General features: G+C 45.6%; 1 protein-coding gene across 22 annotated transcripts in view; it reads left to right on the top strand.

Annotated features, from left to right (window-relative positions):
- NEIL3 (nei like DNA glycosylase 3) overlaps positions 1-14,322 on the top strand; it is an 84,489-nt gene that overhangs the window by 55,176 nt on the left and 14,991 nt on the right. For 21 of the 22 annotated variants that reach the window (XR_005371673.1, XR_005371672.1, XR_005371671.1 and 18 more), the window contains 3 exons: positions 1,664-1,738; positions 3,322-3,488; positions 12,616-12,773. Coding sequence is in view for 19 of the 22 variants with exons in the window: in XM_038560492.1 (XP_038416420.1) it covers positions 1,664-1,738; positions 3,322-3,488; positions 12,616-12,773 (400 nt within the window). In the remaining 3 variants the exon portion in view is untranslated. The remainder of the gene's footprint in view (positions 1-1,663; positions 1,739-3,321; positions 3,489-12,615; positions 12,774-14,322) is intronic. The other variant, XM_038560477.1, reaches the window with a different exon arrangement.

The raw sequence follows: 14,322 nt of genomic DNA, 5'->3' as shown, positions 1-14,322 counted from the left end.
ATGGCAGGGACTGGGAAATAAGTGACTAGTAGGGAACTGGAAACAATGTGGAATACTTGTAAAACAGCTTTACTGGAATAAAGGGAAAACAGAGGCTATTGGGGGGTGTCAGGATAAGGACTCAGTATTGTTTTTTCCCTTGTCCCTCAACTGGAGAGACATAAACTTACTTATATAAGAAAAAAAATAATAGAGAGAGAGGTTAAAATTGTAGGAAAGAGGATGGTGATTAATAGGGCAAAGTTGTAAGAATGTCTGAGAGGTTAGGACCCAAAGCCAGGTAGAAGGCCACGTGTATTTCAGTTCCTAAGGAAGGAATCTACTGTAAGGCTTTTAGCTATATCCTACTAGTCTCTTTAAACTAAATCATTTTTTACATGAGTCCAAAGATACCTTTTGATTTTGTGTAATTATTTCCTAGATAGTTTTTGTTAATCCCAATCAGTAAGAAATAAGTTTTAAAAGAGACCCATTCATGATTTTCCTGGATGAGGTTCTGCTTTTTTGACCCTTGGAACAAGATGGTTACATTTCTGTAACAGAGTGATGACACAGAATTTTAATAAGAACAAACTTTTTAAAACCACCTAGACCTCTATGGGAAATGTGTTGGGGAATAAAGAACCCAGAGTATTGTTACTCTCTGTGATAAACTGCGAATTTATTTTCTATCTGTATATCCAGCAGGTCTTTCATCTAGAAGATCATTTGCCCTAATGTCTGGGAGTTTAGAAATTAAGGACAGTTCTCAAGTTTAGCTATTAGCTCCTTAGAAGTCCATGCACAATTATTGAAAAAGTATAGTTTAACATCTCAGGGTATGACTGAATAGAGTATATAAGATATGGTAAGAAATAACTCCATTTCAAAAGTGCTTATGTTTTAAATTTTAAATAAAAATATGTGTAATCTTTTCATAATAATTATGGTGATTAGATGACTTCAGGTTTCATAGTCCCTCATAACTTAGTTTCTGCTGTATGTAGATGCCTGTGTACATTCATGTACATAAATAAGGCTAAGTCATCAGACAGGAGTTTTTCTGGCATCACCATTGGAACCACTTGCCAAATGATAATTAATTCTACAAGGGTGACACTGAGATTTATGCCAGGCTCTGCCACAAAAAAAATTCTTCAGTAAGGGCTATGTCTGAGTTCTTCCAGGTGTTAACAAGTACTCTGATATTAATGTGTGTATATAAATTTATATCTTTTTAAAGCTCGATGGTGACCTTGAAAGTCATCCATTCTGTGCCGATTTTTCCCTCTCTTCCTTTTTTTTTTTTTCTTTTTTTTTTTTTTTTTCTTTTTTCTTTTTTCTTTTTCTTTTTTTTTTTTTTTTTCTCAAGTCCAGCAAGACTTTTCAAGGTGGTCGATCCCACAATGCTGGAACTTTGAAGATGTCTGATACAGAAGAGATACTCATTTAGAATTACTCGTATTTAGAATTAAAATTTATAAACAAGAATGGTATATATATATATTTTTATCTGTAGTGATGTCACTTAAAACCACTGCTAATGACATTAAATAGATGTGTGAGAAATTGAGTTCTAGAAGATATGCATATATTTTCAATCAGTGTAGTTTTGGAGCGGGCAACTGGCATTTTCTTTTTGCAGTAACAAATTATGAAACTGTCCTCGTTTTTCTGTTTTCAGGTTTGTCAGTTGACAGATGAACAGACTCATTACCTTGTGAAGATGATACGTGACTTCAGCATTCTTTTTTACAGGGTAAGAGCAAAAATGTTTCTACTATGTCATATGTCAACTGTCTCCCTTTGGATGGGGCCAACAATGTCAAGGCTCTTTGTACCATCTAGTGGTCAGTGTGTAGAGATGCAGTAAGGGAGGAGGACATGTGGGTGTAATTCACGGCTAGAGATTTAGTCACCGGTCCGTCCAAACTTATGACAGTAATTATATTAAATTATCCTTATACTAAGTTGGGTATAACAGTTGCATTAGCATGGTATTTAGATTCTTGTTCTATTTTTGGGCATAGGAAAGTAAAATGTAGGAACTCCATAGAGAGACTCAACCCTTTGGAAAAAACGGGCCTCAACTCAGATTTTGCTGCTTGTTATCTGTGTGGTTTAGATTATTTAGATAATTCAGGCTCAGTTTCTTCATCTGTAAAATGAGATAATGAGATTTATCTACCACAAAGACTTTTGAGAATGAAGTGTAAGTACTTACCTACCTGTAAATTTTGCAAGTTGTATATATGCATAGACATCAGCATACAGACTTCCAAAAATACGTTTTCTCTTTTAAACAAAGTATCATAAATAATGCCTGTTTTTTTTCTACACAGTCTGTTTTCTGTATTCAACATTTTTATTTTTACTGTGTTCAGAAAGGCAGGTATGATAGGAGTCTTCATTTATTGGCCTAGAGTGTTAACGAACCTCTTGCTTTACGTGTCTGCCTTGAATATTATGGCTATTTTAATATTCTATATGTTTACTCACTCTTCTAGGGAAAGGTGATTATAAACCACTACTCATTTTTGGCCCAGATTAAGTGTTGGGTATTTTAATACTTTGCTTAAATCAATAGAAGTTGTTTGTGTAATTTTCAACTTATATATGGCAAGTCATATTTCTGGGCCTTGAGATTTTTACAGTACTGACATAAACCCAAAACATTGTCCTTTTAGAAGCTTTAAATATATATGAGTAGAATAAAACTGTGACAGAGAATATCAAAATGTCCTTTGAATTAGAATGTATACCAAATGGAATATGTTCTTTGCTAGGAAGCCATTTGAATTTTTATTTTCTTTGTTAGCAAATTTGTGAGATTAAAAATGGAAAAAGCATCTTTTGTCAGGTCAACAAAAAAGAGGATCTCAAGTTTTTCAGTCTAGAAATAATTTTTTTGGTTTTGGCTGTTGAAAGAAAGTGAGCAGCTTTCATGTTCTAAAAATAACTAGATTTCAAGCTAATCTAGTCTTTTTCTTATAACCACATAATTATATTTAATTTTAAAAAAACCTTAAAAGCATGAAGGACATTTTATATTGTAGAACATCTCATTTAGATAAAAAAAATAATGCTATGCAAAGAACAAGTTTGAATACTAGTAAGTTATAAAATAATGACTTAATTATTTCACATAAATCTTGTGTGACACATATTGCTGAATCTAGTCAATACCTTTTTCTCAGATGAAAAGATTATATGGACATATGTCATATGTCCAAACATGTAAATTTCAACAAATTATTTTCAGAAATGACTTTCAGGAATGTATCTTTGGCTCCAAAGCAACACTGTCTGATAGATGATATTATAATGTTTGTTTATTTTTAGTGCCGTAAAACGGGATCTGTTATCTCGAAACACTATAAGGTTTATAAGCGTCCTAACTGTTGTCAGTGCTGTTGCAAAATAACTGTGTGTCGCCTAGGAGAGAATAACAGGATGACATATTTCTGTCCTCGATGTCAAAAAGAAAATCCTCAACAAGTTGACATTTGGTGAGTTATCTAATTTAAATGGAAACGATTTGCCCTAGTTCGCTAACTCAAAGGCTATTAATAAAAACATAATTCAAAGGTAGTTAAGCCCTTGGAAGGAAATAGTAAATAACCTCATCCAAAAACCAGGATAAACTGAAGATGACAGATGGACCACTTCTGGATTCAGTAGAAAATCTCCAGCTCAGATGTTAATATCCAGCATTTCATTTTAATCTCATTTGTAAAGTGATTCGTGAGAGGTGCACGTACGTCAGTAGTTGGAAAATGCAATTATCTTCAGAAGTTTTTGCTTCATTTAGAAATAATCTTATAAAACATAAGCAAGATCTCTTTACAGAATTCATGTCTTTTGGGGGGAAATAGTTGACTGCTTACTACACATGTCTATGGTGATTATTCCAGCTGCTGAGTAAGTCTGTTCCAATTACATCTTCCAGAACTAGGGAAATAACCACAGGAAAGGTTCAGGGACCTCCTAAGATGGATCTGAGCTGTAACTCCATTGATCACCTGACCTCCATAAGGCCCTGCTCTGAATGGTGGAACACTGATGTTTTGAGTTTCTTGGAATTAGTATCTGTTTAGAGCCAGTGTCTAACAGGTCTTATTACTTCCTTTTCCCCGACGCAGTTACCCTGATAAAAGGCCTTACATCCCTTTGGGAAAGGCCAGGACAAATATGAATAATATAAAGGAATATGTGATTATAAGGCAAAATAACCAGTGCAGACAGTGAAGCCTATTAATCCCTGCTACAGGAGTTCAGGGATGTTAGAAGATTATATATACATACAAAGCTGGAAAGATCTAGAAAAAGTGTGATTTGAAGTTTACTTTAAAAAAGATAGTTAGAATTTTGGCTAAATAAATGAGAAAACAAATATTATTGAATTGGAAAGACAGAGCATGGCCACAAACCCTAACCATTCATAAGCATGGCATGTTGGAGAGATGTTGGTAACACCGGCCAAGCCACAGAAAGGCTTCGAGTTGTTGGATCGTAAAAGCTAGTTTTATAGGTAGAATGGAATCAAATAGTAGGAATCATTAGTCATTCTGGGAATGGTTGATGTCCTGCCGAAATCAGTAGGACTTTTCAGTGGGTGGGACATGGTGAGATTAAACCTCCTAGTGAGGTTTACTGGGCGTGAGGTCAAGACCCTGGAAATGGAAAACAAAATAGGGACTTCAGTTAAAAACTTTAAAAAGTCAACAACAATTGTGACAGATGTGGTATGTAGAATAATGCAGAAAGTTTCAGACTAAATAATAGAAATTTTCACCATATGGGTCTGGGAAAGTTGAGGTCGAGTGGAACGGATGAACTTCATATATGTGAAGCAACAGTGGACTGCCTGAAGAGATGCCACATTACAGGTGGCAGGTGAAGGCTTGATGGTTGTTGAAGTGACATATTGAAAAGAGGTCAGTTCACAGGGAAAGTGGAGAGGGAGGAACCAAGGTCTGAGCTTCGGGGAATACCTGGAGTAGGAGGGAAAGAGTGAGCCAAGAAAACACAGTGATGTGGTTGGGAACAGGTGGCCAAGCAGGGCAGGATGGTGCCATGGATCCTGGGGTAGAGGCTGGGGGTGATGGATTGGAGGTGGTCTGCGGAGAGGCCCCCACCCCACCTTCCCCAGTGTGTCTGTGGCTTTCTTTCTGTGCTCCTGGCCCTTGTGATTTCCTTTTCATCTCTCCTTCTCTTGCTCTTAGCTCCTTTTCTCTTAATCTCTTTCAGCCTCTTCTTTACCTCACTGTACTGCCATAGGGATCTGAGATATATTTACATAATATATTTATGGCACAGATTTGTGGCTTTCTGATTTTTAAAATTATAAGTGTACATTTCTCTGACCAAATGGGTATAACACGTTACCTGGCAGACAGAGGACATTCGATAAATCTTTGTCTAGTGAATAAATTATTAATATCCTATACTTTTTTCTATGAATTGATAGCTTTTGAGGTTTAAAAAAAAAGTATTTTTCCAAGTCATCAAAGAAATATGTTATTTACCATATAATTAAGGTAATTGTCAATTCCAAAGGTTTTTTGAAACTAGGCTTTAAAAGCTCAGGGGTTCCCTGCAAGCGGTGTGGGACACCTGTGAGCTAGAGGAGTCCTTACTGCACTGGGAATATTCTGAGCCCTTCAATCCCTCCTCCCTCCTGAGCTACTCCTGATTTATTTATTTATTTATTTATTTATTTATTTATTTATTTATTTTATTTATTTATTTATTTATTTTTTATTTTTTTTATTTTTTTTTTTTAAAGATTTTATTTATTGATTCATGAGAGACACAGAAGGAGAAGAGGCAGAGACACAGGCAGAGGGAGAAGCAGGCTCCATCCATGCAGGGAGCCCGACGTGGGACTCGATCCCAGGTCTCCAGGATCACACCCTGGCTGAAGGTGGCACTAAGCCACTGAGCCACCAGGGCTCCCCTTTATTTATTTTTTAAAGATTTATTTATTTATTCATGATAGACACATAGAGAGAGAGGTGGAGACACAGGCAGAGGGAGAAGCAGGCTCCATGCAGGGAGCCCGATGTGGGATTCGATCCCGGGACTCCAGGATCGCGCCCTGGGCCAAAGGCAGGCGCTAAACTGCTGAGCCACCCGGGGATCCCCTACTCCTGATTTATATATTGGAATTCGGTTCAGCCTACGATGCCATTTGGAAAAGCAACTATACGTTGGAAAATAAACGTGTACAGAAAATATTTGAATACCGATAGTATTTACCCTATTCTTAGAGATTTCCACAATGAAGTAGATTCCGTTCACTTTCTCTGTGAGTTTTTGAACATTTTTTATATTGACTACATTTTCTTATTGGAAGTTACAGTCTTTTCAAATTAAATCGAAGCAGTACGAAAAGCCCAGCAGCATTGATTGATCTAAATCCCCATGTTCCTTCAATTGTGCAAAGTTTACTGAGCTTCTTCATGAAGTCCTCCCCAAATTTTGCAGTCTTTACTGATCACACCACACTTCCGATAATGTACCCTCGTTGGCTCTATATACGAACCAGCATAATTTATACAGGTGCGTATTTTTCCCTCGAGGGGAAGCTGTGCTATCATTTCTTTTTCTGTACCAGTCCATATATTATACATTCCTAAAAATTCCTTTGTTACTGTTTTGTTGTTGTTGTTAGTGTCTGCTCTGTGTCAGCTACTGGGAATACAAAGACAAAATGAAATCCCTTCAGAGGTGGGGAGGAAATGAGGAGATGGATCATTAAAACCCCACTAGGTTTGGCAGCGGGCACCGTTGTTCTAGCAGCAATGGAAGTTGAGAGGAGGAAACCCTTAGATCTGCGTGGGAAGAACTAGGAAGGCTTTCTGAGGAAGGTGGCCTTTGAGATCAGTGTGGAAGGACATAGAGATTGATCGAAGATGAGGCAGGAGCGTGCATTAGGAGAGCCCCACCAAGGGGAGGGCATCTTGTTCCTGTAAGACGACGTGTTCAGGTCTCTGAGAACCGTCTAGTTTGGGAAATTATTAAGGATTGGTTGCGAGTGGATGGGAAGTCACTGGTGTTGGCAGGCCCATTCTTCAGGCAGGTCTGAGCTAGTGGAGTGTGTCGAGGGGGATGGAGTGACTGTAGAGCCCTTGGGAGCTCTTGGGAGACAGGAATGAGGAAACCCTTGACAGGACAGCCTTGTTCTGGCAAGAGACTTGGATTACACCGATGTCATGTTGAAAAATGTAATTTAAAAGGGTTTCCTTGGAGTACAGTGAAAGACACCCAGCTCCCATGATCTCAAGCCAAAGTGGGAATGTGCCGGTCATGCAGCCCAAAGGAGTATTGGTGTAATTCACAGGATTATTATGAAAAAGCTGCCAGACCTTGAGTCTCAAGACCTGGAGCCCAGGAAGGTGACCTTGCCTGGGTTCTCCGCAGCTGGAACACGTAGGCAGATCTGAGCTGCTTCCCGCCCAAGCCCCATGACAGTGAATTCCTTCTGGTTTCAGCAGAAGAAACACATTCTGGAGGCTTCCGGAATGTCATGGTGCTCCGGGGGTCAGGGCTCAGATGAGACTGAAATAGCCCAAGTAGCAGCTGGGCAGCAGCCAGGTCGTTCGTTTTACTCAAACCTTCTTTAAATGCTTTCTTTGGTGCCCCTTTCTTTTTGTTTTATTAACAGTTATGTTGCTGCCTGTAAACAATTCTTTCTGTTTTGTGTAGACAGAGAGAAATCCACCGCTTCCCATGGTGGCAACTGGTCTCCACTGAGAAGTGGTTCCTTAGAGACACTGTCATCGTCCACCTGTGTTTTAGGCCCTTGGCTGCTGAGAGCAGAGCCGCACCCCCTTGCCCACTGTGGGATCATCTGAGGCGATGGTCCACCGTGGTGGTGGTAGCCGCGTCAAGAGAGGCGAGGAAAGTCCAGGAGACAGCCTTGAGGTTCCCTTTTTTTTTTTTTTTAAAGATTTTATTTATTTATTCATGAGAGACAGAGAAAGAGAGAGGCAGAGACGCAGGCAGAGGGAGAAGCAGGCTCCATGCGGGGAGCCCGACGTGGGACTCGATCCTGGGTCTCCAGAATCAGGCCCTGGGCCCAAGGCGGCACCCAACCGCCAAGCCACCCGGGCTGCCCGCCTTGGGGTTCCCTTGACTTGGCTGAGCGGAAGACGGAAGTGAGCCCGTGGAAGAGCAGTGGGAAGCATGTGACAGAGCGACATCCAGGGAGTTAGAGCAGGCGGGCTCGAGGGGTGCCTGCCCCGGCCGGCGCACAGCTCACTCACTCAACTTGTGTTTGTGATGTATTCATGGAAGTCTACGTTCTGGTGGGAGGAGGTCTTGACAACATAGCTGTGTGTGTGTCCCCGTGCGGATGAGGTGCCCGGTGACGATGTGTCTGTCACGCTCTGAGGACGCATCCCCCTCTGTGACGGGACACACAGGGCCGAGGCAGTTCATCTTCGATGGTTTGCGTGGATAAAGCCTCTGAGACTTGAAAAGGTGGAGGTGGAGGTGCCTGGAGAAGCATGAAGAAGTCTGTTTTATGGGGAGCAAGAGGGCAAGTGTGGTGGTGAGCGGAGGGCCTGCTTGGTGGGGCAGGGCCTGCTCGGCCCTGATGGGAGGTTCTGGGGTTTATTCCAAGTGTGAAGGGGGTGCCTCTCGGGGGTTTGGCCGGGAGAGAAGAAACGGAGACCTATATTGAAAGGTCGCTCTGGGTAGTGGGGGTGGTGTTGCCTTTAAGGTAGCTGGAAGGTGCTGGAAGGTGGTGAGCAGAGGGGTGCCACACACTGACTTGGGTTTTAGGAGGATCCTGAGGCGGCGGGTGGGGAGGTGGCTGTAGTGTGAGCAGGGTGAGGGGGTGACCCCGGGCGCCCTCAACAGTACTGCCTGTGGCCATGGTGGCAACTTGTCGGGGGAGGAGAGGGGAAATGACTGAATATAGGATACCTCCAGGAGTTGAGGTAGGGTTGAGTGCTGGAACCTATACAATGTAGGGAACCTTCTTAAAAAAATAAATAAATAAATAAATAAATAAATAAATAAATAAATAAATAAATAAAGCATGAATGCTGAGTTTGGCCCTCCAGGACTATTCAGAACAAGCAACGACAAATGGTCATTTATAAGCAGGGAGACGTGGGGCGGGGAGGGACCCCTCGGGCCCTGTCGCGTCCTCACAGCGCAGGCCCGGCTCCTGACCCGCCCGGGTCGCCCGCCAGCCTCCCAGGTGGCCGTCGCTGGTGGCCCAGGCTCGCTTCCCGGGAGCTTTGCTCCAGCACCGCCTCCTGCCCGGGAGGAGGCCCCGCGAGCGGGCTCTGGGGGGTTGTTTTGTGTATTTGTTCCCGAGACACCGAGAGACAGAGGCACAGGCGGAGGGAGAGCAGGCGCCCTGCGGGCCTCGGTCCCGGGACCCCGGGGTCAGCCCTGAGCCCAGGCCGCGCTCCCCGGCGGGGCCCCGGGCCCAGAGCAGTGCCTCGCGGGAGGTCGGTGGGGCGCAGCCTCGGGGGGCCCAGCTCCGCGGGGGGCGGGCGGGACGGCCAGGCGGGCGCGTGTCCCCGTGTCCCCCCGATGCTCCTGCGGGGCCTGGCGACGGCGCTGCGGGAACCCGCGCCTGGAAGCAGCAGCCCGCCCTCGGCCCCCGCGCCCCGCTGCCGACCCTCTGCGCCCGGCTGTCGTGCCCCCTGCGACCCGCTGCCGTCCCCCCTGCGCCCGGCTGTCGTGCCCCCTGCGTCCCACTGCCGTCCCCCCTGCCCCGCTGCCGTCCCCCTGTGCCCCGCTCCTGTTCCCCCTGCACCCGCTGCCGTACCCCTCCGCCCGCTCCTGTTCCCCCTTCGCCCGCTGCCGTCCCCCCCTGCGCCCGCTGCTGTCTCCCCTGCGCCCCGCTCCTGTTTCCCCTGCGCCCGCTGCCGTCTCCCCTGCGCCCGCTCCTGTTTCCCCTGCGCCCGCTGCCGTCCCCCCTGCGCCCGCTGCCGTCTCCCCTGCGCCCCGCTCCTGTTTCCCCTGCGCCCGTTGCCGTCCCCCCTGCGTCCCACTGCCGTCCCCCCTGCGCCCGCTGCCGTCTCCCCTGCGCCCCGCTCCTGTTTCCCCTGCGCCCGTTGCCGTCCCCCCTGCGCCCGCTGCCGTCTCCCCTGCGCCCGCTGCCGTCTCCCCTGCGCCCGCTCCTGTTTCCCCTGCGCCCGCTGCCGTCCCCCCTGCGCCCGCTGCCGTCTCCCCTGCGCCCGCTGCCGTCTCCCCTGCGCCCCGCTCCTGTTTCCCCTGCGCCCGCTGCCGTCCCCCCTCCGCCCCGCTCCTGTTCCCCCTGCGCCCCACTCCTGTTCCCCCTCCGCCCGCTGCCGTCCCCCCTCCGCCCAGTCCCGTCGCCCCTCCGCCCACTGTCCCCAGCATGGTGCGCGGGTGACGCGGGTGCCCAGCAGCCTGGGGCAGGGGCAGAGCGCGGCGGACCTGCTCGGGCCCCTCCCCCAGGGCACCCGGCCTGCGCGCAGCAGGTGCAGCGGAGGAGCCCCGGGCCGCCTGGGCTGGCAGGGCCTGGGCCCCGGGCACCCTGCAGGTGCAGCTCCCGCTCCGCGCGCTCGGGCCGCAGGGGACACGCGGGGCCCCTGGCTTCAGGGTGCGCTCACCCCCGGGCGGAGCCTGCGCCTTTCGGGCCTGGACGCGCGGCGACGGGCGCGAAGCGCTGTGAAGGGCGACTCGTAGGTGTGGGGCGTGCGGGGGGTGGGGGTGGAGGGGGGCGCGAACCTTCCGGGCAGCGGGCGCGGCCCCTCCTGGACGCCAGGACTCCGCGCTCCCTCCCGGGCCCAGGGGCACCCGCGGCCTTCGTGGCTTCTGTGGCTGCAGCCTCTGCCTCTGCGGTCTCAGCGCCTTCTCTTGCGTGGGTGTCGTCTCCCTCCGCCTCTGTCCTACCAGGACACCGGCCTTTGGGTTCAGGGACCACCCAGAGGATCCAGGATAATCTCCCCACGTCGAGGTGTTTAATTACGGCTGCAAAGGTCCTCTTTCTTTATAAAACAATGTTTACGGGTCCCCGGCATTATGACTCGCTAGATTTGGAAGACGCTTAGTCCGCTACAAACATATTAAATTTCAAATTCCTGTTGCACATCCAAGTGGAGACTGGAAAGAATTTCTCAGTAGGTGATTAAGAAGTGGGACAGTAAGGGGCGGAAATGCTTCCAGAGCTTCTGCTGGAAACCATCAACATACATGCTTGTGGTCACTGAAATCCGCAGAAGGTGAAAATGGTGAAAAATCGAAGCGTGTAGAAAGTCTGAAGATTCTTTAAATTGTGTTTATTTAATTATGAGTAAATGCATCTTGCTGCCTTTCAGAGCAAGTTGGTCGGAGGGCAGGAGTTAGGTCAAGGACGCAGATTCTATGGAAGGTCTGGGGTTCCATAGGGATGAGAAGCACTGAAGAGCGTTAAAAGTCAGTAAAGATAGAAGAACCATAATGAGATGCGTCAGCCTTCCAGATTGTCTTGTGCTATTTGTTATCTCACCAGACAAGCCTGAATTTAACAACTGGCGTGACTCTACCTGAGGAGCAAATTGTCAGGGGAGACCGGGTACCTCTGTAGGTCAGAGAACTCGTGCTCTCAAATAGGAGGGCCCATCGCCTTTACCCAAAGAGCTTTTCTCAGTACGAGTGTTCGGAATCCTGAAAGGAATCCGTGTCATGGCCAGGTTGCTTGCCCATGTGACCGGCTTTGTAGAACTCTGTATTTAAGACTAGGACTTTAGGGGATCCCTGGGTGGCTCAGCAGTTTAGTGCCTACCTTCTGCCCAGGGTGTGATGCTGGAGACCCGGGATCGAGTCCCGCGTCAGGCTTCCTGCATGGAGCCTGCTTCTCCCTCTGCCTGTGCCTCTGCCTCTCTCTCTCTCTCTCTCTCTGTGTTTGTCTCTCATGAATAAATAAAATCTTAAAAAAAAAAAAAGAGTAGGACTTTATCAGAGCTCTTAAAGGCATTTTGTATAACAATAAATAGTCAATTAAGAATTCCAGGTGGGAAATCATGATTTACGGTTGTGTCCAAAAATCAGGGTTGGTTTTATTGTGTTCTTACTAAATATTAATTAGATATCTCATGGGAAGCAGTTTTTACCTGTAGGGAAGTAATACAAAGCTAGGTTTCTTTTTCTTCATGATAGATTAGCTGATCGATACGGTGTTTTAGTAGAGAGCGTTGAGAAATTCTAGAGGGATACGCATGTGAGGTAAATGTAAAATTTTTCTCATTGTCCTTTCCGTGTTCTACTTGCTGCCTAAGTCTTTTCTCCTACCAACCCCCCATCCCCTGTTTGGTTGAATAAAAATATCTGAGTCCGGCTTTGGGACGAGTACCACTTAGCCACTTCCTTAAAACATTCTTTGAGAAATGCTTCCTAGCAGTTATGCCAACCATTTTTAGTGAGTTGAAACAACAACGACAACAGCAAGAACACAACTCTGATTCTAAATACAAACGTTTATTTGTTATTTCTGTCTTTAATAGCAATCAGCAGGGCACAGTTGGAAATGTCGTATTCTAGAGAGTTAGGTCTGGTACACATTTGGGTGTTAATGGTTATAAGAATTTCTAAAATACGCAGAACGCGTAAGAACAAGACGACAGTCAACTGTGTTAATGAGGAACTTTGAACGCTCTTTTGTAGCAGGTTGCCCAGGAGAGACACTACAATCAGGTGGCCGTCTAGCAGGGGGGACCATGTGGCTGGGAAGTCTGAAGAGCAGTGGGCGTGCGTGGTCTGTACGCTGCTCAATAGGCCGTCTTCGAAGACGTGTGATGCTTGCCTGACTTCCAGGCCTACCGGTAAGCCTGAAATTCTGATTCTGAGTGCATTCCGCTTCAAAGAGGGCTAATTATACAAAGGTATATATCTTGTTCCATCTTGATATTTCATAAGTAAGTAAAATGCTCTCTTTCTGAAAGGTTTAAAGGAATTGCCAGCCTTTGCATGTAAACCACGCTAATATTCTGTTGAGCCCTTTTTTTTTTCAATAGGGAAGGAAGACATGCTTGTGCTAAAAGAGTATGTGCCTTTGTATCTCAAAAAACCGAGATGATCACATCTGTTCTCTTCTATTTCTAATGAATTATTCAATAAAGCTTTTGTTTTATGCAGATTTCAGCAACTTTTAAGTTTGTTATTCAGTCCAAGTGCTTCGTAAACTGAAAGGGAGAATTTCTATAAGAATATCGTTGCAGGTGGAATAGAAAAATGCTGAATTTTTTCTCTTCTTTATCCTTCCTACCCCTTGTTATTAAAATCTTTACCCAGACAATTGTACTGATTTCATTGAAATCCTTCAAAATAACTCTTTACAGCTCCCAATTTCATGTGTTCAGAGAAAGTAAAACCTCCGAGAGAGCCCGTGATTAAGAACCAGCTCATTGACGCAGCTTCTATTGTGTTCCCAAAGTGTTCTTTCTTCCTTCAATTAGAGATGAGAAAGTTCATTCTTGACTTGCGGACCCCACATTGTGCTAGCTGTCACACTGGGTTTTGTTCTCTGGGCCAGAAAGGCGGGCCTGGCTCCACTCACAGCTTTGCTGGAAGGGATGGCGCCTCCTGTTTCGGGATCTTTCGGCAGAAAGCCCTCAGAAAAACCACAGTCTTAGGTCTCCACCTTCATTTCAACTGAAATGCCTTTTTGCATCTCATTAACTATTTTCTTGCTGTTTTTCTAAGTACAAAAGACTACAATTTAGAACATATTACAGTACGGATTCCAAACTCCTGGGATGCTTTGTTAAAACTTTTTTTTTTTTTTTTTTGGAAGATTCTATTTATTTATTTGACAGCGAGCGAGCACAAGCAGGGGAAGTGGCTGACAGAGGGAGAGGGAGAAGCGGGCTGGGCAGGGGGCCTGACGCGGGCTCCATCCCAGGACTCAGAGATCATGACCTGAGCTGAAGGCAGATGCATAGCTGATGGAGCCACCCAGGGTCTCCTATTGAAACGTTTTTAATTGATCTTAAGTCTTTGTAATTCAACTTTGCTTAATTTTACTAAGCCTTTCTCTTTACTGTGTCATTCACAGAAACATTCCTGATAATCTAGAGTTGGGTCTCTAACCGCTGATCTAAAGCTTCATGGCATAGCACGTCTTAATATGCTTTAATGTTTAAAGCCATGCTTTAATATGCTGCCTCATAGTAACAAAACTGATAGCTGAATGACCTTTAAATGGTTAAACCCCCCAGGAGGAAGCAAATACAAATCTTTGTTAAACCCACCTCGGAGCCTCTCTGAGTTGTTGAAATTTTGCTCTTTATGTAATACTTCGTTTCCTAGCAAGAAGTTGGCTAACCCTAAATTGTCCAAACTGTGTATTATTCCTTCTAGGTATTCACTATC

The sequence above is a fragment of the Canis lupus genome, chromosome 16 (genome assembly GCF_011100685.1).
Source record: "Canis lupus familiaris isolate Mischka breed German Shepherd chromosome 16, alternate assembly UU_Cfam_GSD_1.0, whole genome shotgun sequence".
Lineage (NCBI taxonomy): Eukaryota > Metazoa > Chordata > Mammalia > Carnivora > Canidae > Canis > Canis lupus.
This window is presented reverse-complemented; position numbering and strand designations above follow the sequence as displayed.